Below are 27,089 nucleotides of genomic sequence, written 5' to 3'. Positions count from 1 at the left end.
TATAGTAATTATACTCATGTACAACATATATTATATATACATAATTATACTGATGGGCGTCAATCCTGGGGGCCAGGGGGATGTATCCCACCACCTTTTGGCAAATTACACATATTTTTGCTCTTTTCAGTGACATTTTGACCATTCAGGTTGAATGTCTCCCCCATATTTCAAGACAGATGGCACCAATTCACATACTGCACATGTTTTATATACCAGCAAACACAAATATGTTGGTAAAAGTTTGGTTTCGTAAAAAACATTTCAATAGCATTAAATGTTGGGTTATATAAATGTCATGAAGCATTTTAATAAACATTCTGTATAAAGAAATATGACAAAAACATTTTTAAAATGTCAAAATGTTATTGTGAAATATTATTCCAAACATATTTGCAACATTTAGAAAATATTATATTAGAATGTTTCTCATCAAGTTTCAAAAATGTTTTTGAATGTTATTCAAATGTTTCATGCCTTTTATACACCCTTTATATACCCCAACATTTAAACGTTTCTGGCATCCTTTTCTAACCTTTTGCGATTTTTTTTTAAATCGTTTTGCGTTTGCTGGGATGTTACTTCCAACATTTTCATAGATTGCAAAACTATTATCTTTTAAAAAGTGCAAAGATTTTCAATAAAAGTAAAAGAAGTCTTTAATATTGACCAAAACTGTCTATTTTTTGTATTGTTTGATGTAGTAACTAACTATGTTTATGGATTAAACAAATGGGTAGGATTTGTAGATCACAATATTACATATTTTTGTTTGACAAATCCAGAAATTTTACTAATGACTTTCACCGTCCAGGCTATTCACAAGTGTCCAGGCTATTCACAAGTGTTCTGGTCTGCCGCATGTTCTCTCTTCACGTATATGATCCCCTTTGATCCCAAGGAATAACAGTGCATCTAATCTCGGGGGGGGCACAGTTGGACCAGATGACTTGTGATGCATGCTCAGGGGTGTGAAATTTCAGCTTTTTTTATTGCTAACATTTACGCGTTTTCTTGTATTTTCAGCCCATATTTGATGTTTTTACCCTGCTTTTACGCTGTTTTTCAGCTCTTTTTTTTAGTAATTCTCAGCTTTTTTAGTCTGAGGCCTCTCACACCCCTGCATGCTCAAGTGAAGAGTAAATTTATGGATTTGTCAAACAAAATATACAAATATATACTGCCATGAGAGGTGCTCGTCAAAACTATAGGCATGGGCGCGGGCCCGAGGAGAGATTGAGGTTAGCAACTATTTTAAACTGTTGCGATTTGGTAGTTCACAGCATCTTGCAAATGGCAGTGAGCTTTGGCAAAAATTGCTTTGATCATTTCATACCAAGCGTGTAGAAGAATTCAAATATCACAGTTATACTTTTGTAGGTCGTGTGGATCTTGAGTTATGTTGTAAAGAGGGCTGAAAAAAACTTTTGTAAAACGTACATTAACAACAATAAATCAAGCACGTTTTTGTACGTACACCGGGCACAAAAAACAACTCGTCAGTTATAGCCATCCTTGCTGTTCAACAACTTGATTATTTTGGATTATTCTTAAATATACATTTTGTTAATTGGAGTTTGCTTTCTCATTTGACACCCTGTTCGTGAAAATCGAGCAAGAATTGACCAAGATATGCACCTCCAAACCCGCAAACCCCAAAATCAAAAGTTGCAATTTAGCTATTCAATTGTGCCTGTTATGTGCTTTATTGATTGCCCCATGGTGCTTGTGTGCAATACAACGATGCGTTCCCATTGAAAATCGTTGAAATTTCAACTTTTGATTATGAGATTTGAGGGTTTGGAGGCGAATATCTTGATCAATTCTTGTTCCATTTTAACGAACACGCTGTCAAAATAATGAGAAAGTAAAGTCCAATGAACAAAATGTATATTTCAGAATAATCCAAAATTATCAGGTTGTTGAACAACAAGGATGACTATAACTGACGAGTTTCTTTTTGTGCCTGGTGTATATGATTTGCAGAATGAACTTTAGCAAACATCAAACTGTAATTTTTTAATAATAGGCCGTATATTGATTTAAATAATGAAAATCTATTTTTTGGCTGCTTCGGCCAACAATACGTCTTGTATGTACCCTTAATAGTATTATTTCCCAGAGGAACCATAGTTTTAACCAGAACCTCAAATAAGGGCAGTACATATTTGTTTATGTACTCCATTAATATAATTTGTTCATTGATTTGTTGAAAGAAAATTATTCAAATTTTGTACTCACCATTTTCTATCCCGAGTGAGCAGCACAACCTAAACCTGAACCCAACATATATAACATCCCTAACCCACCATAGCTGCCCTGAACTAATAACACCCCGTAATGACAATTGCGACCTAAATTAAGCCACAATTTATACTCCTTATTATGAGGGAAGCAATAATTAGGCTTAAGTTATAGTCAGGGGGTTCGGATCGCGGGTCACATTCTAAATGTGTTATGTGGTGTCAAAGCAAAATTATGTAAAACCGCTGGGGCAAGACAAAGTGTCACACTGAAAGTGTTCAATTTTTAAGTGCTAACCGAGTAACCGTCTATTTTGAACGGGCTATCAGCCTTGAGAAGTGTAAATTTACTTCAAGTAAACGACTTTTCGCGCATGTTAGCCTAAAATGATTCCCTCGCGCTTGACCATTTTGTTTTAATCCTATGAGAACTAACTGCCGATTGGTCAAAATGAATATGGTGTCCAATTTTGAACCAATCATGGAGGGTATTAATAAGATCATAAATATGTGACATGATCAAGAGTAAACGACTTTTCGCACATGATCAAGAGTAAACGACTTTTCGCGCATGTTAGCCTAAAATGATTCCCTCGCGCTTGACCATTTTGTTTTAATCCTATGAGAACTAACTGCCGATTGGTCAAAATGAATATGGTGTCCAATTTTGAACCAATCATGGAGGGTATTAATAAGATCATCTGCAAATGCAAGTTTGACCATAGTTTAAAGCCTATACTCATAACTGGCAATTGAAATGAGCATTTCAAGTTATCAAGCAATCAGAAATGCTGTTAAATGGCCAGTAGTGTCGGGGGGGGGGGGGGTAAAGTTATTAATCATATATTCGGAGTCCAGGAAAAGTACTGACTTAGTTGAAAAAGGTGATTTTATAAGAAATTTCCTCCCACAGAGCAGAGCACCGTGTTGTTTGTTGCGGCAGCAATTGTTTGTTTTTGATGGTTAATTGTTTGGATGGAAAGTCAGTCTGCCTTGAAAATCACTTGTCTATGTTATATACCAATCTCTTTAAATTATATTTTTACAATCCATCAGGAAAATCATAATTATAACATCAGAAATAAGGAATTTTCAATACCCATGTAGAGAGCTTCAACTCAGTTTTGACAAGTTTCAAATGTTTGGCGGCAAAATTTCTGTTAGGCCTAATGCGTTCTTTTCTTTAAGTTTTGCCCTACATCCGACCTGAAGTTCGGGGTAACCCCGCCACTCGTCAGCGGTACTGCCCGACACAGTCACGGTGGCGTAGGGAAGGGGAAAACTGCCTCCACCCCACCCCCACCCCCACCCCCCCCCCGCCAAATGTGGCCGCATGCCGGTCGCCCTGCCATGATATGTATGAGCCCTTTTTGTTCTTAGTTCATCAATAGCCCATTTTTGACAATTTTCTTCAGTTTTCCCCTTCGAAGTTAGCTTCCCCCTCCCCGAAAAGTGCTGACTAGTCGTTCTTAACAAACACGACCAGTAGACCCTATAGAGTTGTACATCGTGTAACTCGACCAGTATTAGTATAGCGAGCAAAACTCGTATTTATGACGGGTGTGGCTTGCCATACCGCTAGTCTGACGTGTAGTCAAAGTCCACTGGTATACGTGCAGCTTGGAACGACTGGATGACGATGCTTATTAACAACGCTCTGAAATATGGGCAAATATTTGCTGTTTTTATGCGAATAAAAGTATTTTACTGAAGAAAATGTAGCTGCTTTGCTTTGCTCTTTTGCTTACGGTCTTTTGCATGACATTTCGCTACATGTGTTCAAATCGAATTTATAAAACAAACGTAACGCTCTCCCATCACGATCACGCTTTGGACGTTTCGCAATTTCTAGTTGGAGGGAGCACCAGTTCGCACAAAGGTCGCTTTGCCCTGCATTCAGTTTAAAGGTAAGTGCTTACCTTAATAGGCCTGTTTTTAAAGCAATAACTAGGGAGTGTTCATATTACCGGTAATACTTTGGTGGGGGTTGGGCATTATGGAGGGGGGTCAAAACATTTTAGGTCTTCAAAAGGGGGTACCAAAAACCCAATGACTCCTTATGGAAGGGAGGGTCAAAAAGTTGTAACCAATGTTGATTTAAAAAAATTCACGCGCTTCGCGCGCATTTAACTATAATTATAATCGAGAATTATGAAAATCCCGAGTTTTAAAGGATGAATCCGGTAATCAAAAAACATGAATGAGTAGTCCCCCCAATCAATTTCCCCTACTTTGCTCCACCCAGGCAAAACAAAAATAGGGGAATTTCCCCGGGCATGCACTTTTCTGCAAAGCGCAATAGCTAAAAGTCCCCGAAGTCGGACCGATGCTGCAATATAACTCATATACGGGTTTCCAAGAAAATTATCACTATTTGACACTTTTTGACGACGCGCCAGGACAGTTTCGTAGTTTGTCCGTCCATTTGGTCATTTACCCTCTAGCAGGCCCGTACGCGGACGCACCCCCCCCCCCCCCAATTTGCAAAAGTAGACCTATACAAAAAGTCCCAAAATCAAAAATTTGCTATTATATCTGAGCTTTAATATTGTGGTGGTCCAAATTGCACTGTAGATGGTACAAACAAATTGAGGGTGGGGAGGGGAGACAAATATTTTTAGCCCAATAGGGCCTACTAGGAAACTCCGATTTTTGTTTTGACTGGGTGGGGCAAAGTAGGGGGAATTGATTGGGGGGGCTAAATCTATAAATAAGTAAAAAAATATATATAAAGAAGAATAAATAAATAAAAAGGCCCTAATAAAAACCTGGAATAAAAACAACACATGACATAGGGCCTTCAAATATATTTTAATATATTTGAAGGCCCTATATCATGTAATAACTATATAATAAATTGTTTCATTATTTAAAAATAATGAAACAATTCATAATGTATTTTCAACCTTTTTGTTGCTTTAGACATCTTTTATATGAACCACGTCATTAAAATGTCGTTCCGGGATGTCGTTACTTCCAATTTCTCCTCCTTTTCAACATTTTACTGTTTAGTTATTAAATTTTGTTACTTCTTCAAAGAATGCAGTGGAATATGCACGGCGGGTTGGAAATACCCAGACATTGCGTGTGTTAGGGAAATCCCGCATAAATCTAAAAATAGCACCAAGTCTTTTGCTTTAATCATGTTAATACTATAAAACATGATCACTACAAATGCACTCCCGCAAGCAGTACACAATTTGTGTTTGTTCGACAATATGCAGTTGAAGGGAAATTTTAGGGAATGACTTTTGAGCACTAAGACGAGTAATGGTAAGTAGATATATAGACTACCGTAAAAATATATGGTCTATTAACGACAGGGATTAACGAGTTACTCGGACAAGAACAATAGGCCTAATTCAATTTAATTGACCTGACCTTTGACCTCAGATGACCTTTGCGGTTTTATACTCCCAAGTGATTGTTTTCCCCCAAGTTACAGCCTAATCAGAGCAACTTCAAATTTGACCTGACCTTTGACCTCGGATGACTTTTGCTGTTTTACACTCCCCAAGGGTCAGGGATCATGCCATGAGTTAGGCCTACAGCCCGATCGGAGCAACTTTTATATTGACCTGACCTTGACCTCAGATGACCTTTGCGGTTTCATACTCCCAAGTGCCGGGGATCATTTTCCCCGAGTTATAGCCCAATCGGAGTAACTTTAAATTTGACCTGACCTTTGACCTTGGATGACCAAACAGATGCAAACTTGCTCTGGCTCAGACCAAGTCGCACCTACCCACCAAGTTTGAGGGCCAAATGCGACCTGTTGGTTCCAAGAATAAGGGCACAGGTCACAGACAGACAGACAGACAGACAGACTAACAAGTATTATATAGATGTTACATACCTCAACTGTCATTGTAGTCCAGGAGCAAGATCCCACAGGGGGCCTAAATAAGGACTTGGTTCACCCCCCACTACATACAAGGTTTGACACCATAGGTAGTAAGTATGGACCCTCTAGATCACTGCTAGGTAGGTAGTGGACTCAAATTGTGGTATCACTTTTTTTTACAGGTCATTTTATGTATGGACGTATAATCGCATAAAATCACCAAAAATAGGACAAAATTAAGGGGTAGGGGAAATATAAACTCCAAGAACTCAACTTTTACTCATAATAATGAATTTATTTTGGTATGAATATGTAGCTAATTGATTGTTCTAACTGCCTAGTATTATTTGAAAGCAAACCTAGGTTTCATTTGATCATGATTTGAAGTGGCCAGTCCATACACTAGTGAAAAATCAGATTTTTCACAAAAATGCGTAGGGTGGGTGTTTTTGTGACATTGGCTTCAAATTTTACTATTGTGCCAATTTCTATTTTCAAAATTAATTAAGTTACCATTTTTTAATTTTGTTTTTAATATCAAGCATATCTAGGCAAACTTTGATGTTCTGGTTCAAATATTTATGTATGTGCATGTTTGCTTGCATGTTGGTTTGTGTTGTGTGGGTTTGGGGTAGGTGGGGTGGCCGGGTGGGTATGTGGGGGTGGGTGCAGGGTGTGTATAGGGTTCAGGGTTGGGGTGTTTTACATGTCTTAATATGTCACTCGGCTGAACTATATAAGTTCTATTAACAAAATTGGTTTGGTAAGTTGCCATTCACGTAATATTTTGAATATTTATATGTGTGGGTGAGATCAACCGCTGTTTGTCAGGAAAATAGACTGAAAATGTAAAAAAATAGTTACTTTTCCACATGTAGCAGCGTGTGTAACAATATTAAGGGGTAGGGGAAATATAAACCATCATAACTCAACTTCAACTCATGATAATGAATTCATTTTGGAATTATTATGTAGCTAATTGATTGTTCAAACGTGTTAGTATTATTTTAAAGCAAAGCAAACAGGTAGATAGCCATAAAATGTGAGAAAAGGTTACTTTTCTATGTTTAACCATGTCAAATATGGCATTATTAAGGGCAGGGGAAATAAAAACCACCATAACTCAACCTTTACTCATAATAATGAATTCATTTTGGTATCAACATGTAGCTAATTGATTGCTCTAACTTTCCAGTATTATTTTTAACAGAAAAACCATAAGATAGACATAAAATATGATAAAAATGTTAATTTTCCAATGTGTAACAGCGTAAAATTGGACAATATTAAAGGTTAGGGGACGTACAAACCAACGTAACTCGACATTTATTCATTATAATTCATTCATTTTGGCATTAATATATAGCTATTTGGTTGTTGTAATCTTTTAAAGCAAAATAACCATTAATTGTTAGCTGGAAAGACATAAAATGTTTTAAAAATGTCAATTTTTCATGTGTAGTACCATAAAATATGACAATATTAAGGTGTAGGGGACATTCAAATCACCAAAACTCAAGTTTTACTGATGAAAATGAATTCATTTTGGTAACAATATGTAGTTAATTGATAGTTCTCATTTTCTGGCATTATTTTAAAACAAATTAAACCATAAGTTATCAGGTAGTTAAACATACAATATGAGAAAAATGTTGATATTCCATGTCTAACAGCGTAAAATATGACAATATTAAGGGGTAGGGGACATACAAATCACCAAACTCAAGTTTTACTGATGAAAATGAATTCATTTTGGTATCAATATGTAGCTATTTGATAGTTCTAACTTTCTAGTATTATTTTAAAAGCAATTAAGGGATCCAAAATAAGCGTTTATTGCGTTTCGACAGTATTTTTTGTGGGTCATGAGAGCACCTCAGACCTATCGAATTGCATTCTGAATACGAAGCATGTCTTTCTGATATCAAATAATTTTCATTTTTTAAAAATCACAATATAATACAAATTTTATGACAAATTATAAAAATTTGATATTTTTCAGTCCTCGAAGTAAATTATATAAATGTAATGATATATTCTTAAAATGTATGTAGCAGGGAGGAAAAGCCGATGGTCAATTGAAAATTTTGACCTTTCATATTGAAGATATGGATTTTTTTCCCAAAAGACCTAATTTTTTTTTGGTGTTTTGGGAAAAAAAATCCATATCTTCAATACGAAAGGTCAAAATTTTCAATTGATCGTCGGCTTTTCATCCCACCTACATACACTTTAAGTATAAATCATTAGATTTATAAAGTTTACTTCAAGTACTGTTAAATATCAAAAATATCAATTTTTAATGATTTGCCATAAAATGTGTATTAAATTGCGAATTTCAAAAAATCAAAATGATTTGATATCAGAATGACATTCTTCGTATTCAGAATGCAATTCGATATGTCTGATGTGCTCTAATGTCCCAAAATAAATACTGTCCAAACGTTCATACCCCAGCCCTTAAGCCATTAGTTGCCTGGTAGATAGAAATAAAATGTATGAAAATGTTAATATCCAATGTCTAACAGCGTAAAATATGACAATATTAAGGGGTAAGGGGACATACAAATCACCAAAACATAGGTTTCACTGACGAAAATGAATTCCATTTTGATATCAATATGTAGCTATTTGATTGTTCTCATTTTCATGCATTATTTTAAAAGCAATTAAACCATTAGTTGTCAGGTAGTTAAACATACAATATGAGAAAAATGTTGATATTCCATGTCTAACAGCGTAAAATATGACAATATTAAGGGGTAAGGGGACATACAAATCACCCAAACTCAAGTTTTACTGATGAAAATTAATTCATTTTGGTATCAATATGTAGCTATTTGATTGTTCTCATTTTCTGGCATTATTTTAAAAGCAATTAAACCATTAGTTGTCAGGTAGTTAAACATACAATATGAGAAAAATGTTGATATTCCATGTCTAACAGCGTAAAATATGACAATATTAAGGGGTAAGGGACATACAAACCACCCAAACTCAAGTTTTACTGATGAAAATGAATTCATTTTGGTATCAATATGTAGCTATTTGATTGTTCTCATTTTCTGGCATTATTTTAAAAGCAATTAAACCATTAGTTGTCAGGTAGTTAAACATACAATATGTGAAAAATGTTGATATTCCATGTCTAACAGCGTAAAATATGACAATATTAAGGGGTAGGGGACATACAAATCACCAAAACTCAAGTTTTACAGATGAAAATGAATTCATTTTGGTATCAATATGTAGCTATTTGATTGTTCTCATTTTCTGGCATTATTTTAAAAGTAATTAAACCATTAGTTGTCAGGTAGTTAAACATACAATATGAGAAAAATGTTGATATTCCATGTCTAACAGCGTAAAATATGACCATATTAAGGGGTAAGGGGACACACAAATCACCCAAACTCAAGTTTTACTGATGAAAATGAATTCATTTTGGTATCAATATGTAGCTATTTGATTGTTCTCATTTTCTGGCATTCTTTTAAAAGCAATTAAAACCATTAGTTGTCAGGTAGTTAAACATACAATATGAGAAAAATGTTGATATTCCATGTCTAACAGCGTAAAATATGACAATATTAAGGGGTAGGGGACATACAAATCACCAAAACTCAAGTTTTACTGATGAAAATGAATTCATTTTGGTATCAATATGTAGCTATTTGATAGTTCTAACCTTCTAGTATTATTTTAAAAGCAATTAAGCCATTAGCTGTCCAGTAGATAGACATAAAATGTATGGAAATGTTAATATTCAATGTCTAACAGCGTAAAATATGACAATATTAAGGGCAAGGGACATACAAATCACCCAAACTCAAGTTTTACTGATGAAAATGAATTCATTTTGGTATCAATATGTAGCTATTTGATTGTTCTCATTTTCTGGCATTCTTTTAAAAGCAATTAAAACCATTAGTTGTCAGGTAGTTAAACATACAATATGAGAAAAATGTTGATATTCCATGTCTAACAGCGTAAAATATGACAATATTAAGGGGTAGGGGACATACAAATCACCAAAACTCAAGTTTTACTGATGAAAATGAATTCATTTTGGTATCAATATGTAGCTATTTGATAGTTCTAACCTTCTAGTATTATTTTAAAAGCAATTAAGCCATTAGCTGTCCAGTAGATAGACATAAAATGTATGGAAATGTTAATATTCAATGTCTAACAGCGTAAAATATGACAATATTAAGGGCAAGGGACATACAAATCACCCAAACTCAAGTTTTACTGATGAAAATGAATTCATTTTGGTATCAATATGTAGCTATTTGATAGTTCTAACTTTCTAGTATTATTTTAAAAGCAATTAAGTCATTAGTTGTCTGGTAGATAGACATAAAATGTATGAAAATGTTAATATTCAATGTCTAACAGCGTAAAATATGACAATGTTAAGGGGTAAGGGGACATACAAACCACCCAAACTCAAGTTTTACTGATGAAAATTAATTCATTTTGGTATCAATATGTAGCTATTTGATTGTTCTCATTTTCTGGCATTATTTTAAAAGCAATTAAACCATTAGTTGTCAGGTAGTTAAACATACAATATGAGAAAAATGTTGATATTCCATGTCTAACAGCGTAAAATATGACAATATTAAGGGTAAGGGGACATACAAACCACCCAAACTCAAGTTTTACTGATGAAAATGAATTCATTTTGGTATCAATATGTAGCTATTTGATTGTTCTCATTTTCTGGCATTATTTTAAAAGCAATTTTAAGTTTCCCACGAGGGGTTGAAGGTCATAATGGGGCCAACACTAAAAAATGATCCTATCATGTTGTAATGTTCCCCTTCACAGTTAATGCAGCCAAAGTTGAGTTATGGTAATATTTCCCCTACCCTTAATATTACCATATTTGACACTGTTACACATGGAAGTTTTTTCTCACATTTCCTTTGTATCTACATAACAACTAATGATACTAGAAGATGAATTCATTATCACCAGTAAAAGTTGAGTTATGGGAGTTTATATTTCCCCTACCCCTTGATATTGTCATATTTAGGGACCGTTCACAAACACTTGTAAGGGGGGGCTGATGCAAAAAGGGGGGTCTGAAAAATGTTGGCCCTCCTAGGGGGGGGGGGCTGAAAAAAATGACCAAAAATTTTCCTGGAAAAATTGAGTTTATATGATTTTCTATGGAGTTGACCCATAATATTCATGTCAAAAAGGGGGCCCGAAATTTTTGAGGTCTGTAAAGGGGGGATGAATTTTTTTTGCATCAGGCCCCTCCCCTTACAAGTGTTTGTGAACGGTCCCTTCTGACAGTTTCTGTGTATCTACCTGACAACTAATGATCGCTTTGTTTAAATAATACTAGAAAGTTAGAACAATCACTTAAATACATTTTGATACCAAGATGAATTCATTCTCATGAGTAAATGTTGAGTTATGGTAGTTTATATGTCCTCTACCCCTTAATATTGTCATATTTAAGCTATTAGACATAGAATATTTACCTTTTCCTCACAGTTACTGTGTATCTACCTGACAACTAATGATCGCTTTGCTTTGAAATAATACTAGAAAGTTAGAACAATCACTTAAATACATTTTGATACCAAGATGAATTCATTCTCATGAGTAAATGTTGAGTTATGGCAGTTTATATGTCCTCTACCCCTTAATATTGTCATATTTAAGCTATTAGACATAGAATATTTACCTTTTCCTCACAGTTACTGTGTATCTACCTGACAACTAATGATCGCTTTGCTTTGAAATAATACTAGAAAGTTAGAACAATCACTTAAATACATTTTGATACCAAGATGAATTCATTTTCATGAGTAAAAGTTGAGTTGTGGCAGTTTATATTTCCCCTACCCCTTAATATTGTCATATTTATTTATATGCTGTTAGACATAGAATAGTTACCTTTTCCTCACAAATGCTGTGTATCTACGTTTGTGAAGATTATCTACCTGACAAATAATGGTCGCTTTGCTTTAAAATAATACTAGAAAGTTAGAACAATCACTTAGATACATTTTGATACCAAGATGAATTCATTTTCATGAGTAAAAGTTGAGTTATGGCAGTTACAAATTTCCCCTACCCCTTAATATTGTCATTTTACGCTGTTAGACATAGAAAATTTACCTTTTCCTCACAGTTTCTGTATATCTGCCTGACAAATAATGGTCGCTTTGCTTTAAAATAATACTAGAAAGCTAGACCAATAACTTGGATATATTTTGATACCAAGATGAATTCAATTTCACGAGTAAAAGTTGAGTTATGACAGTTTACATTTCCCCTACCCCGTAATATTGTCATCTTCACGCTGTTGGACATAGAAAAGTTACCCTTTTCTCACAGTTTCTGTGTATCTACCTGACAAATAATGGTCGCTTTGCTTTAAAATAATACTAAAAGTTAGAACAATCAATTAGATATACATATTGAATTGAATTAAATAGAATTAATACCAAGATGAAGTCAATATCATGAGTAAAATATTGAGTTCTGATGATTTATTTTCCCCTACCCCTTAATATTTTTCTATGTTATGCTGATATACGAGGGAAATCAACATCAGTTTTTGTTGGTTTTTTAAACATTTTTTGTCTTTTTCCCAGTGGTTACTCACGTCCTACACATAAATATTCAAAATATTACATCAATGGAAACTTAACGGATTTTGTAAATGGAAGTTGGTGCAGTGTAGTGACATATTAAGACATGTACACACACATTCATCCCCTCCCCCCACACATACCCTATGTACACCCAGCACCCCACACACACTTCGTCCCACAGACACCCCAACGAACTCATACATATTATAATGATTGGAACTGTTACAATAATGTTTCCCTTGATATGCTTAACATTAAAAACAAAATAAAACATTAAAATTTAACTTTAAAAATAAAAAATGGAAACTGAATCAATTTTGAAAATATAAAGTGCTATAGTTGTGAGATTTGAGGCCAATGTCAAACTTTACACATATGGTTTAAAAAAATCAGATTACCACTCATTTATGGACTATATACTTCCAAATATGCTCAAATGAAACCTGTTTTTGTTTTAAAATAATACTAGAAAGTTAGGAAAATCATTTAGCTACATAGTGATACCAAAATGAATTCAAAATCATGAGTAAAAGTTGAGTTCTTGGAGTTTATATCTCCCCTACCCCTTAATTTTGTCCTATTTTTTGTGATTTTATGCGATTATACGTCCATACATAAAATGACCTGTAAAAAAAAAGTGATATCACAATTTGAGTCCACTACCTACCTAGCAGTGATCTAGAGGGTCCATACTAACTACCTATGGTGTCAAACCTTGTATGTAGTGGGGGGTGAACGAAGTCATTTTTTTGAGGTTGCTGCTCCTGTACTATTGTAACATCACCTTTCATTGGATTTGTTTTGAGAACCTTTGAACCATAAAGTTGTTACCATGGTTACAACCGACATCATAGAGAACCACAGCTGACATATTCAGATGATACGTATACCATAGTCACATAAAAAATGCCGCGTTGGCAGCATTGCAAATATCTTAAGAATGAAATTAATAGCTAATAAATAAAATAGCATCATGCATGTAGTAAACAGTCATGATCCTCCTGATGAACCTATGCGCTGAACGTGAGAAAGTGAACTTTTAAAGGCTCATTCTGTTATCCCAGCACAAGTGTAAATTTTTTTTAATTTTAAGCAATTTATAAACAATTTAAATGTTGTTTATAAATTGCTTAAAAGTGAAGGATGAGTCATTAAAATTGTCATTAGGTATTTTTGAAATTAAAAATTTGGAAAAAAACGAAGAAAACGGCAGTACTTCAGTATATAAATGCCCGATTTTGTCTTAAATGCATGGCTTTTGGCTGAACCAGGCTATGTTAGCACATCTATGACAATGACAAAGGTACCAAAATCTGAATTTTGATGCTTTTACGATCGTGCGGATGAGCAAATCGCTGAATGGGCCTTTAACTTGTCATAAGTGTATTAAAGGCGTTCAGTGTTTACTAGTCTCAGATTGCAACATCGGTCCGACTTCGGGGATTTTTGCTTATATTATTGCACTTCCATGATAACTCTAACGAGATTGGTTTAGGTATACTGAGCTTTAATATTGTGGTGGAGCCCAAATGCACGGTAGGTGGTACAAACAAATTGAGGGTGGGGTGGGGAGATAAAATATAGGTCTATATAAATGTCCTTGATATGGGCATTGGCCCAATCCCGGACCCAATAGAAAATTCCCACATTTTTGATCTGCCTGGGTGGGGCAAATTGACATGAATTTTAGGGATTTTAGTGGATTTGGGGGATTTTGGCCGCCATATTGGATTTAAGGAAAATATTGAGGTGGCCCCTGGGCTTATTTTACATCCATACATGCCAAGTATGGTTTTGGATGAACGTACCTATAGGATTAACATTCTTGGTGTATCATTGGCAATTTTGTAGTCCATACAAAGATTGTACACTTTCTAATGAGAGTTCAAAAAAAAAAAAAAAAAAATCGACTTTGACCAGTAAACTTCGACAATATTTAAAAACATGTATAAATACGCATGTGTGACCATCTCCACGACAGAAAGTCTGGACGGGTGGCCTTTCTGTACATTTTCATGCAATGGCGGTAAACGTCACTTTGCAGCGGCAAATTTGTCCATTTTGTACAACGTTGTGATATTATTGGAAACATTTCCGTCGATAAATATTTTTCCGTCAGTAAATACACCCTGATGACGATGTGTGTTGTAGGCCTACACGTCGAAGTATTAAGGTAATACTATCTCAATATATGTTTTGTTGAATGACAGTTTAAATCTACTTTGCTTTCAAAATTTTGTTTTTTATAACATATCAAAAATCGGAATCCCCTAATAGTTTTGCTATTTAAGTTATTATTAAACATTGATTATATTTATCTAAATAGTTCCTATCCTTTTCTGTATAGTGGTCAATAGCAGGAAGATTGGGTCACCACACTTAGTTGTCTTGGTATGTCGCGCCCATGGGTCACGTGCGTATTTATAAATACATATTTATAAATATAGTCGAAGCTAGCTGTTGACGAGGGCTAAGAGAGAAATAAATTGATTACAACAACAATAATTATCAGTGTGGCATATAAAGGGTATAAATAACATTAGACACCTCTCACTAGCCACGGTAATGTACATATATGAATGTTTTCTATACATGTACAGTCATGTTGCAAGTAGCACCAACAGTCTTTATCACAACTGAGTCTTAATGTATAACTGGGAAATGAAATAATGTACATAAAAAACTATAGAGCCTAAGAATAGGGAAAAAAGGAGAAACAAAGATCCTTCACTGAAGTTTCCCTAAATGTCAAAAACAAGTATGAGCTCCACTGCACCTTAGATAGATTAGTAAAAGAGTAAACCTTACTCAAAATGGTGGAGGGCAAGCATTTTTGGCAGGTCAAACAGGGGGGGGTAAGCAATTTTGGCAGGTCGAATGGGGGGCAAGCGATTTTTGACACAGATGTTTTGATGGGCACCGTTTATATATACGCCTTAAGGTGTAGGAAAACGCTCGCATTGTATGATAAGACAATTCAAGGTTTTAAATTTGGGTTCCCCAAAATCTTGCATGTAAAGGGGGCAAATATTTTTGGCACGTCAAAGGGGGGAATAAGCAATTTTGGCAGGTCGAATGGGGGGGGGGGGGCAAGCGATTTTTGACACAGATGTTTTGATGGGCACCGTTTATATATACGCCTTAAGGTGTAGGAAAACGCTCGCATTGTATGATAAGACAATTCAAGGTTTTAAATTTGGGTTCCCCAAAATCTTGCATGTAAAGGGGGCAAATATTTTTGGCACGTCAAAAGGGGGACGAAGGTTTTTGGGAATGTCGAAAAGAGTTGTAAAGATCCAAAAATGCCTTTATGTTCAAAAATAATCTAGCAAAGTAACAAAAACACATGAAATCACAAATCTACCCATGCATAATTACTATCAAAACAACACGAAGCCGAAAACATGGAACCCCCACAGAAAGCCATCCAAACATAGCATTTTTGTTCCAAAATAATTTAAAATAACAAAAACACATGAAAATAGATATCAAGCAATGCGTATTTTCCATCAAACCAATATTGAGTCTAATATACTTGGAACCACCGCTGGGAACCATTTAAAATCCCATTTTGTTCAAAAATATTAAAATCTGTAAAAACATGGAAACATTATAATGCCAACCCTTGCCAGATTGGCACTTGCCAACCTGACACAACTGGCAGATGCCAACATTTCTGACACTCTGGCAATTGATGGCAGGCGCCAACTTGGCCGGTGACTGCAAATGCCTGGTTGTGCAGACCCTTTTTCATGTTCACCTATATGGCATATGTCTTGTAGCATCAGTTGGGAAGTGCCAACCTGAGCCGAACAAGTGAAGTAAAGCATAGAAAATTGAAATTTACTACTAGCGCCCATGCATGTTACTCCCGCGGTACGATACGATACGGTACGATCATCGGGGGTGTGTGTGTATGTGTATCCCGCATGCCGTGTACGTACTGTGCATACGTGTTCGACTAATATTTCCATCGTAATAACAAAACGCCGGTTCCATCATTTTATTCAAAATCTCGGATTTTGACAAAACTACAGCACCTAAAGTCTTGATTTTTGCAGAGTATCAGGGCGTTCTCCTCAGCAAATGTTATAATATGGCTTTAATTAGTACTCTAATTCCAAGACTCTTTATATGTATTTGTATTTATAGATACTATTGATACTAGAAAATGGGTTCAAAATCAAGTGACAATTTCATGACCTGCATAGCTGCAATACAGGCACTATTGGAGCATGTTCTTCCAAGTCTTCAACATGCAATTGATACTTGGCATTATCAAACCAAACAAACTATTCAGCTCTGCGCCACTCCTAACCAATGTCCACAAAACAAGAAACCCTCCACCAAAAACAAAGCGTGTCAGGGATGCATTGACTGGGTGACAGACATCGAGGCTCAGGTATACCCATCGTTTGGATCTCTTCAATGGACCAATGTCAATCCAACGTTATTCAACAAAGATCCTTTGGAAGTCATCAAACTGTTTGTACTTCGGATACCAGCCAAGAAGACTTTCTCAATCTTGGCGGATTTTGATGCAGCTTCGTTACTCATGATTATGAGTAAATTCAAGGGATTTCACGGTGGCGATCAATCCGTATTTGAACAAATAATGAAGGTAAATAATGGGCTATTCCATTTAAGATGCACACTACCCCTGTGGAAGATTTAGCTAAAGTCTTCCACAAAGGGAGTATGAGTTTTGAATACAATCGACAATTGGGTAACTTCCATTTCAAATGCTCACACCAGTTGTGGAAGATGGTAAAGAAATTGGGTTTTCAAATTATTATCCTAGAGATGAGTTATATTTTTTTTTAAATGCTCCATCTGTGGAAAATAGTTCCATAATCTTCCACAGGGGTAATGTAGATTTCAACAAGAAAGAAAGAAGGAAAGAAGGAAGAAAGAAAGAAGGAAGGAAGGAAGGAAGGAAGGAAGGAAGGAAGGAAGGAAGAAAGGAAGGAAGGAAGGAAGGAAGGAAAGAAAACAGATATTCATGTTATCATTGTTCATTCGCAGTTTACCTGAAATGTTGACTGATGTCATACTTTTATAGGTTTTTGCTATTCGGAATATGCTTGCTCATTTCGAGGTAAGGAACAAGCTTCAACTTGATGATACGACATTTAACGCATTTTGGAAAGACATCACAGATCTTGTAGATGGACTTGAAAGTTTAGGACGCCAGTATTTCACACCGCAAAAGGCAGACGAACTGCGCAAGAAGTTGATAGAGGTACATTTGATGATATTTAAGTAAAATGAAAATACATTTAGCCGCTGTTAGATAATACAATCGAGAATTAAGTAAAAGGATCTGATAGCAACGTTTGCGCAGTATTTTTGAGTGACATGAGATTGTCGAAGTGCATTTTGAATTTTTTTTTAATTTGCGCTATAATACTAATTTTATGGCAAGTTCTTAAAAATTGAGTTTTTTTATTTTTTATATTTTACGGTCCTCGAAGTAAACTTTATAAATCTAATGATAATAATGTACTTAAATGTATGTAGCTGGGAAGAAAGGCCGACCATCAAAAAAAAAATTTTGACCTTTCGTATTGACGATACAAAAAAAAAAAAAAAAAAAGACCTACAATTTTTTCGTATAATTGCATTGCTATGAAATTAGCCTAAATAAATAGTGAGATACGACATTTCCCGTATCACTGCAATGACATTTCTATTTCATTATTACTTTCAGATTAAGACACATGTCACCCCCTACACCCAAGTACATATTGACAAAGATACAGTGCAACCTATCGTGAAAGACATTATTCTTCAAATGAAGCAAGAAGAAACCCTTCAGACGAACAAAGAATCTTTATCAGGTGTGTAGCTATTGCAGAAATAAACATACGACTCGTCTAAACACACCAGTATTATGACTCTTTGAGATGTTCATAGCTGTAAAAATTAATTTTCTTAAATACGCATGTTATCTAGTGGGCTGAAAACTACATGCGTTTAAGGCAGTAGAACCAAATTAGTTTGATCTTTCGCGAAGGTCGATCCTTATTATTCATAAAACTAATACAGTGTTGCCAGTCTTCAGGAAATATCCTGATTTCAGGAAATTTTACTCGGATGATCGTGTACAAATGTATAGGCAGAGTACATTTTTCAGGAAAGTGTTTGCTATTTCAGGATTTTTTGACAACACTGACTTTTGTTAACTGTGATTACACGATAATCCACATGTAATGGTATTGACCAATACAAGTTTACTAGTAATTCTAATTAATTAGATGATAGTTTTCAATAACAAGCATCGAAGCAGCATCGGCGGTCGATCCAAGGATCGAACAAATTTGGTTCTGGTGCCTAACTGATATTTTTTTGGAGATGATGATTTTTGAAATCTTTATTTTTCAAGCTTTAGAATGAAATATAACTTGGCTAGGTTTATAAACTCTTTACAAGAGTTAAATAGATTACGATAATATTAGGTAATACCTATTAAGAAATAAATTTAATGAATAAATAAAATCCACTGCTTTTGTATTTTTTATCATTTACATCGTCAGTGTTGTAATCGCAGTATTTCGTAATATGAGCATCACATAGTCCATCAAACATATCGTTAATAAACTAATTCATGATTTTATTATGCTTTGACGTATTATGAATAAAATGTTTAAATTTTAGGTTCCCGTTCGGGAGATGTGGAGCTGTGTCAAGTCCATGGTTGTACAGAAGAAGTATTCGTAGCGTGTCCTGATTGTATGGGGTTTCTATGTCAAAGGCATTTTGTTGAAGATTCTCCTTGTGAGCAGCATACAATTGAACAAGGTACCTAAATTAGCAAGCAGTGGCAAGTTAAAGTGTCATTAAAGCCGTATTATAACATTTGCTGCGAAGGACGCCCTCAATATTTTTCAAAATTCTGTTTTTACATGATTATATTGTATTTTATTAAACCAACATACCTTGCAAAAATCACCACCCTAGGTGCTGTAGTTTTGTCAAAATCCTAGATTTTGAATAAAACGCAGGAACCGTCGTTTTATTATTACGATGGAAATTTTAGTCGAACGCATACGCGATGTTCATAACACAGTACGTACATGACGTGCGGGACGGTGATCTACACAACAAAGGATCGTATCGTTACCATGATAACACGACCGAAGGAGTGATACGTATTGGCGATATCGGCGCTGGCTATTAAATTCCAAATTTCTACACATATAATATGGCTTTAAAATGACTAAATTTTTGACAACAAAATTGACAAATGAGGACACACACTAAAAGGGTTACTACGCCCCTGTTAGTAAGGATGATAAAAAGCTGTAAAAGCCACAGATATAAAGCGCAATGTCAGTTTGAATTCGGTCAATTCACAATACGATGCGCCTCCAGCGGTTGCTGGGGAGAGGCCAAAATATGCAGCGCATTATTGGATAATGTGGACAAACAAAGGCCACAGGAGCATATGCAATTTAAATGTACAGGGTGTCCCAGAATGATTTATACCGTGTTTGAACAAAATATCACAAATGTATGATCAACAGTGTAACTGATTTTAATAAGTGCAATACAATGACACACATTTCTCCTACTAATATTCTGTGACTTTCATTGAAATAGCTTGATTCTTTTTGGCGTGACATTGCTATTATTGAAAATGGACAGGTGCTAAATTATGTGAATTTTATAATTTAAAACAATACTGCCAATAGTAATGCTCTTCATACCTAAAAAAAATTCAATTTTTCGGTATAAATCATTCTGGGACACCCTGTATAACACATCCATTTTATATCTATTTATCATACGTCGTATTATATATCGTGAGAATTAAGGACCATTGTGTTGATCCCCGGGGGAGGCACTCCCTATCTGAAATGGCAGGGATGTGCCTCGGCCATGTTAAAAGTAGGGGGCATTCAGGTCAAATGTACAATTACAAAAATATGGGGTCATTCAGTACACAACCTGAATAAAAATGGGGTCATTCGGTATGAAACTTTGAAAAAAGGATGGTCATTGGGGTAACAAAAAGTAAAATAGGTCCATTGAGTACAGGATTGCCAAAAGAGTATCATTAAGTACACATAAATAAGTGCCAAACTGCGTAAGAACAACTTGGTCACCTTGGAAATGTGAAAAATCTCATTATTTCTGGAGGAGAACACAAATACCACCTAAATTTGGGAATTAAAAGGGGGTCATTTGGGTATAGCAGGAAATAGAAAAAGGAGGTCATTGAGTACATGAATTTTGTTAAAGGGGGTCATTGGGTAATAGGTAGGACCATAACACAAAAAGGGGGTCATTGGGTACAAGCCGGTTTGAAAAAGGGGGTCTATCCCGAGGCACATGATGCATATCTCTCATGGAAGTGCCCCCCGGGTGTTGATCAACTCTTACATAAAAGTATGTCCTGCAGGAGGGCAGCTTTACCCTCTCCCTTCGATAAGCCACCTAGATTATAATCATCTCGAAACATTTCGGTACATTAGCTGATGGTTAGCAACGGTCAGTAGTTCGGCTTTAATGTTTGCAGATCAACCTCATAAACAGACAAAACTTTCCTGAATTTATTTATTATTTGGCGTTCCACAATACTAATAGCAGTCAAGCTAGCTCAATCGATAAGGCGTTCGACTATGGTGCGAGAGGTTGCGGGTTCGAACCCTGGTGGTGGTTAGTACGCTCTCGTGGAAAAATTGAGTCATCTTGAAAGTCCCCTGGACACACGGTTGTTTGATGTGATCATTTATTAGTTTTTCAAACAAAACATCATGTACAACCCAATTTTTAGGCTTAAACAGCTTAAAGCGGTATCATACTAATATATACAGATGCTTTTGAGTAATTTTCAACATTAATTACCACATATTTACAACATTATTCAATCTCACAGCATATTTTAAAGCTTTTTCGGATATAAAATGTATCTAATTATGACAAGATTGGTGGCGCTATTTAGATACTGGAAATTACTCTAAGGTGTGCGCTCTTGAAGCTGCAAAGTCCCTGTGTTGTTGTTAAATGGTTTATGGAATGATGTGAGCCGTAGTGGTCAGCGACAATCTGTAAAATGTGCTGAGGCTTGTGGATCAACGTTTAGGCGTTTTGCCTGTGCGTAGCGCACTATAAATCACTGCGCTTTTTTTAAAACTAAAAGTCAAGTCAGGTATCAATAGAGGCCTGTCACTAAGTACATAGTTGTACCGCGCGCTATTCGAAAAAAGTAAATAAACTTTGCAACTTCCTTCTGACGCCAGAATGATGTCATAATGCAATTATGTCTTCGAATATTTTGGACTCCTATATGTACAACAATAAAATGTATTATTTAAACATTTATTTATTTATCTTAGCGGATTGTGCCGATGTACAACCAGATGCCGTCAGTCCGCACACCGAATTGGCAAATGAACCCCTTGTGTCTGGAAACCAAACTCGTGCCGATGAAGATATTCGTGAGTCTGATAAAGAAGCTCTGTCCGACGGTAAGTCTAAAAACGTGCATTAAATCATTCACGGTTGTTGGGTGGCATGTAAAACTGAGTCATTTTAAAGAAAAGTTTAACTATGATGGCGCTATTTATCTTAAATCTTATTTGTATCTTTACAAGGGATAGACACTTGTATAATGGTATTAGATCATCAGCAAAAAGACCAACAAATGAAAAAGAAATTTTCAAAAAACTTTTCATCATGTTTAATTCAAGGTCAACTCATATTATTTAGCTAAAATTTAAGATATATATAAATAGCGCCCTCAATTTGCCCACAATTATATAGTTTACAGAATAAAAGTTACCACAAAAACGCAGAAAATGATGAAAATTTTGATTTAGGAACGAAAATCTATGTTAAAATATATATGTGTGTATACAGGTTATTAGGGTGATAGCTGTTGGTATTATTCAGGTCTAGATTGAACGTTAATATAATGTTTTGTTAGAAAAAGTAAAAAATTGATCACATCAAACAACCGTGCCTTATTATCAATCAGTCAACTACCTACCCATTAAAATGTATTTTAAGTATTCTTTGGCCTAAAGGTTGTATTGCTAATCACGTAGGTTTGGAGACACTAGGTCTATAACTCATATGAAACATTCGACCTCTGCGACCCAGTCTTGGACGTACATATTGCTTCCGTACGTGTGTAGTAGTCCATGAAATACACCGGTAATAGTCCATGTATCAAGTTTAGCACAGGTTGAATTTAGCCAAAACAACTATTTTAGCTGCACATGGATTAAAAAATCCACGTAATGATAATATAATTTTTGGGATTGGTGTTCAATAAGAAGATACATTTTTTTTGCTAAAAAACAGTCACTTTTGCCAAATGATTTTAGAGGTGCAAGTGTTATTGTGTTACTTAATCTGGCTGTATAATAAGGTACAATATTGTCAACACCGCCGTTAAGGCGCCATTTGTGGTAGTTCAGTGTATAACATTAGATCGTTTACCAAGGTTTCAGCAAAATATATGACTCTTTAACTTTATATCCCAGTTTTGGATATTGTTTGAAATAATATTTTCTTTACAAGTTCATTCTTTTCAAATCCCAAGGAGGACATTTTGCCGCAGTCTTGGAGGGCAATTCGCCACGCCTTTGTGCTTTCACTGCTTATAAGGCATCAGCATACCGGCAACACTACTAGGAGATCGAGGTTCAAATGAGGTTTTCTTGGGGGATCAAACAGATGTGTAATACAGATTTACATTCAGTGTCATATTTACTTATTAAAATTATGTTCTTGTTTTCAGACTTGGTACAATCAATAGCTGCTGATTTAAGGAACTACTACCAGAATAATTACTGCAAAAAGCAAATGTATCCATGGCAACCTGGAAATTATGTAGAGTTAGATAGCATCTATGTACCAGTGACTATTGACATTACGATACCTGGAATGCGACCTATAAAAGAGCGTTTGAAATCATATCAAGAGATTTTTGAGAGCGAGGAAGATGCACGTTATATACTGACAGGCAGTCCGGGTCAAGGGAAGTCTACATTCTGCTCCAAATTGGCTTTTGACTGGTGTCAGCAATCTAGCTTGTCTCCCCTCAAAGACGTGCAATTGTTATTCATTATTCAATTAGCAACTTTAAAACATTCCAGCAATATTGAAGATGTTATCTGTTCGCAGTTGCTGTCTTCGAATGTGGATAGCTCTACCCTTCGGAAAGTTATTCATACCCTTGGTAAAGAGGTTGTTATCGTATTAGACGGGTTAGATGAAGCTCCTCCTGATTTATTCAAACACGAAATCAACGGGAATCTTGTAGATATCATACGATTCAAGCAATATCGTGAGTGTTGCGTACTTGTGACGACAAGACCTTGGAGGGAAAAGGAAATTACATCAGAGATTCCTGTATATAGACGCTTAGAGTTACAAAAGATGAAACGGTCTGATGTTAGAGCATACGTTAAGAAACTCTTCGGACAGAATCCCACAGATTTGACAACAATAACATTAGGAAAGAGTTTGCTTCAATATATAGACAAAAACAAACTGTTATTAGATACTTCTACACCATTAATGGTATTGTTGATCTCGTGGTACTGGATTGCAACGAATGGCAAAAAGGGCATACCAGACAGAATCAGTGAATTCTATGACGAGATAGTAACCATCATGTATGACAACTTCATGAAATCTACTTCGGATGAGGTAAGATGTACTCATATTTATGTTAGATTATACGAGTGAATAAACGTTAAAATATTCTTGTTTTTGCAAGTTTTGATTTTCGGAAACAGATCTCATCTATTAATTCTACATGCTTTTTCAGTAGCAATATTAATCACGTGAATTAGATAATGTCTGTCTGTAAGAGTTGACATTTGACATTGTCATTACTTCTGGCTAAATTGAAAGGAACAGTTGTTTTGATATGCCTAGGATAACATGATAACTGTGGAAGAAAACTCTACTTGGAACCATGCACAAAATGTACAGTACAGTGTCACCTGGAAAACCACAAAACATGCTAAATATCACAGCAGTACTACCAATAGACCAATCTTATGCAAGCTTTAATGGGTACAGTGAACAAGCGTTAATAGTAACCGCTTGTAGGTACGCAAGCTTTCTAATAATAGACTTTCCTTGCTTGGGATACTACACCCCTGCCCAATTGTGTGCCTATTTTTGCATTTTTCTCAAAACTTATAGCGCATTGGTGACAAGGCAAGTAGTTATTGATTTATTGATCAAATATTGGTTTCCCTCATTTTTGACTGTAACTCCACAACTGTTGTCTGTGCTGAAATAAAATTTCCAGTGCAGTAGTTCTAGTCCTTGCCCCTATAATATAAAAATCTTACTTGTCACCAATACGCTATAATTTTTGAGAAAAATGCAAAAATAGGCACAAAATTGGGCAGGGTTGTAGTACCCCCCTTAAGAATATTTTGCCATTTTCTTGTTTTAGAATACTCAAAGTGCCCAAGAGCTGAAAGAGCAACCAAGCCTTGTTGACAGGATTCTTACGTCAACTTTTGGACTGTTACCAACAACATTCAGTAGAAGTAACGTTATGTCACAGAAGGTATGAATCATTTGTTTTTTTATTAAGAGATTTCTTGTATCATTGTTTGTATCAATTGAAAATATATGTTTTAATTTTGTTGTCAATGACGTATTAGGCGTATAGCGATGATAATGAAATCTAAATTTGAATTATCATTTTTATATGTTTTTTTACTATTAATTTTTATTAAACGCAAGTGTATAGAACAAAATATTGCTACCCACAAAAAGTAAGTTCAGTAGATTACAACGTCTTATTCGTGGATAAACCAAAACGATTAAATTAAATTTCAATTAATAAAATGTACTTTCATTACTGGCAATAATGTTTTATGGTCCTGTATTGGATATCAAGTAAATACATTTCAAAATTGAGAATATCAAATGAGGGTTTAATTTCATCAGAGTAGCATAATTATCTATGGATATATTGAAATTTGGCACAATTTTGACCGAAAAAGAAAGTATAAATTGGTTTCCGTGTTTGTTTGTTTTTGCAGAAATGGTCAAATTTGAAATGTGAAGAATATCATTTCTAAGGGAAGAAATCAAAACTCGACCGGTGGTAGACCACCGGTTCCGTCCGGTGTCGTCCGGTTTCTATTGTTCTAAACAATGGAAACCGGATGGAACCGTGACCGCCTGTCGAATGTTGATTTCATTCATAAGAAGTTTTAGAGAATGTTATCTCGTAAAACCAGCCTCATACTCATGTTTTCTTACCAATAATGTGCTCTGGACAATTGAAAAAGATATCACTTATTAGGCTATTCCAGTTGAAATCCACACTCCCCCTGTGGAAGATTTTGGAAATATCTTCAACAGAAGGAATATGTTTTTCAAATGTAATTGGTTAGGGTTAATCATTTTGAAACTCACACGCCCCCTGTATTATGGCTGTAACATTATCTTCCACAACTGGTGTATTTCAAATGGAGGTTCCCCAATTGTCTATTGTATCCAAAACTCATACTCCCTTTGTGGAAGACTTAGCTAAATCTTCCACATTTTTGCCCTACAATGTAGATTTTAAATGGAACAGCCTAATGCTATATTGTTTAGTCATACCAAATGTAGCATATAAGTTCTTAGACCGTTTGGTTCAATTATGTTTCAGGAAATGTTATATTCTTATCTCGGAGAATTAGCTGTCAACGGTTTGACACCGACAACGACAAAGATCGTATTTACAGAAGATGAAGTCAAGAAATTGTGTGGCCAGAAATACCTAGACCAAGCACGCGGCATGGGAATTTTGTGTAGAAGGGGCGAACATGCTTTGCAATTCTTCCATAAATCAGGACAGGAATTTTGCGCTGGCAATTATCTCCAAAATAATCCCAGAAAGGTAGCATCTTATCTTCAAAACGTAAACACTGTCAAAGATGCCCTAAGTATAGCTCCTGTCCTGATATTTGCATCTAGGTCAAAACCTGCCGCCAAGTTAATTATGCAAAAGCTGTTGAGCATTTTCGAATCTGAAATTCCAGCACAGAAATATTATGATGAGCAACTATCTTTTGACGATTCGCGACCTATTCAACAGTATATTGAGTTGTGTTTAGAATGCAACTTTGAAGCTGATGCCAAGGCTGAGTTCGTTTCAACTTTTAAGAGTTTATTTGTAGATGGCAAGATCTTATTTCTTGGAATTTCATCAAAAACTACGCTCGCACTCGCATACTTCATGAGCTACTGTGATCCCGGGGCTATTTCTGACATAACATTATGCCCAATTGCAATCGTCAGTGATCCAGATGTTTTTGGGCCATCTTTGGAAATTTTCTACGATTCTCTACGTAGGATGAAATATCTTCCTAAGGACAAAATACAACAAATGCGGGAGTCGTTTGT

The 27,089-nt window shown here is 35.4% G+C and overlaps 1 protein-coding gene across 1 annotated transcript in view; it reads left to right on the top strand.

The window, feature by feature from the left end:
* The first annotated feature begins 3,857 nt into the window (after positions 1-3,857).
* The window catches only part of LOC140143895 (uncharacterized), a 23,322-nt gene continuing 90 nt past the window's right edge, over positions 3,858-27,089 (top strand). The window contains exons 1-9 of the mRNA XM_072165725.1: positions 3,858-4,150; positions 16,863-17,331; positions 17,773-17,952; positions 18,421-18,550; positions 19,368-19,511; positions 22,052-22,183; positions 23,461-24,374; positions 25,138-25,254; positions 26,353-27,083. Of these exons, the coding sequence (XP_072021826.1) occupies positions 16,882-17,331; positions 17,773-17,952; positions 18,421-18,550; positions 19,368-19,511; positions 22,052-22,183; positions 23,461-24,374; positions 25,138-25,254; positions 26,353-27,083 (2,798 nt within the window). The 5' untranslated portion in view covers positions 3,858-4,150; positions 16,863-16,881. The remainder of the gene's footprint in view (positions 4,151-16,862; positions 17,332-17,772; positions 17,953-18,420; positions 18,551-19,367; positions 19,512-22,051; positions 22,184-23,460; positions 24,375-25,137; positions 25,255-26,352; positions 27,084-27,089) is intronic.

This window comes from Amphiura filiformis, unplaced genomic scaffold (genome assembly GCF_039555335.1).
Source record: "Amphiura filiformis unplaced genomic scaffold, Afil_fr2py scaffold_31, whole genome shotgun sequence".
Classification (NCBI taxonomy): domain Eukaryota; kingdom Metazoa; phylum Echinodermata; class Ophiuroidea; order Amphilepidida; family Amphiuridae; genus Amphiura; species Amphiura filiformis.
Note: the sequence above shows the minus strand (reverse complement) of the source record. Positions and strands in the feature narration are given on the sequence as shown.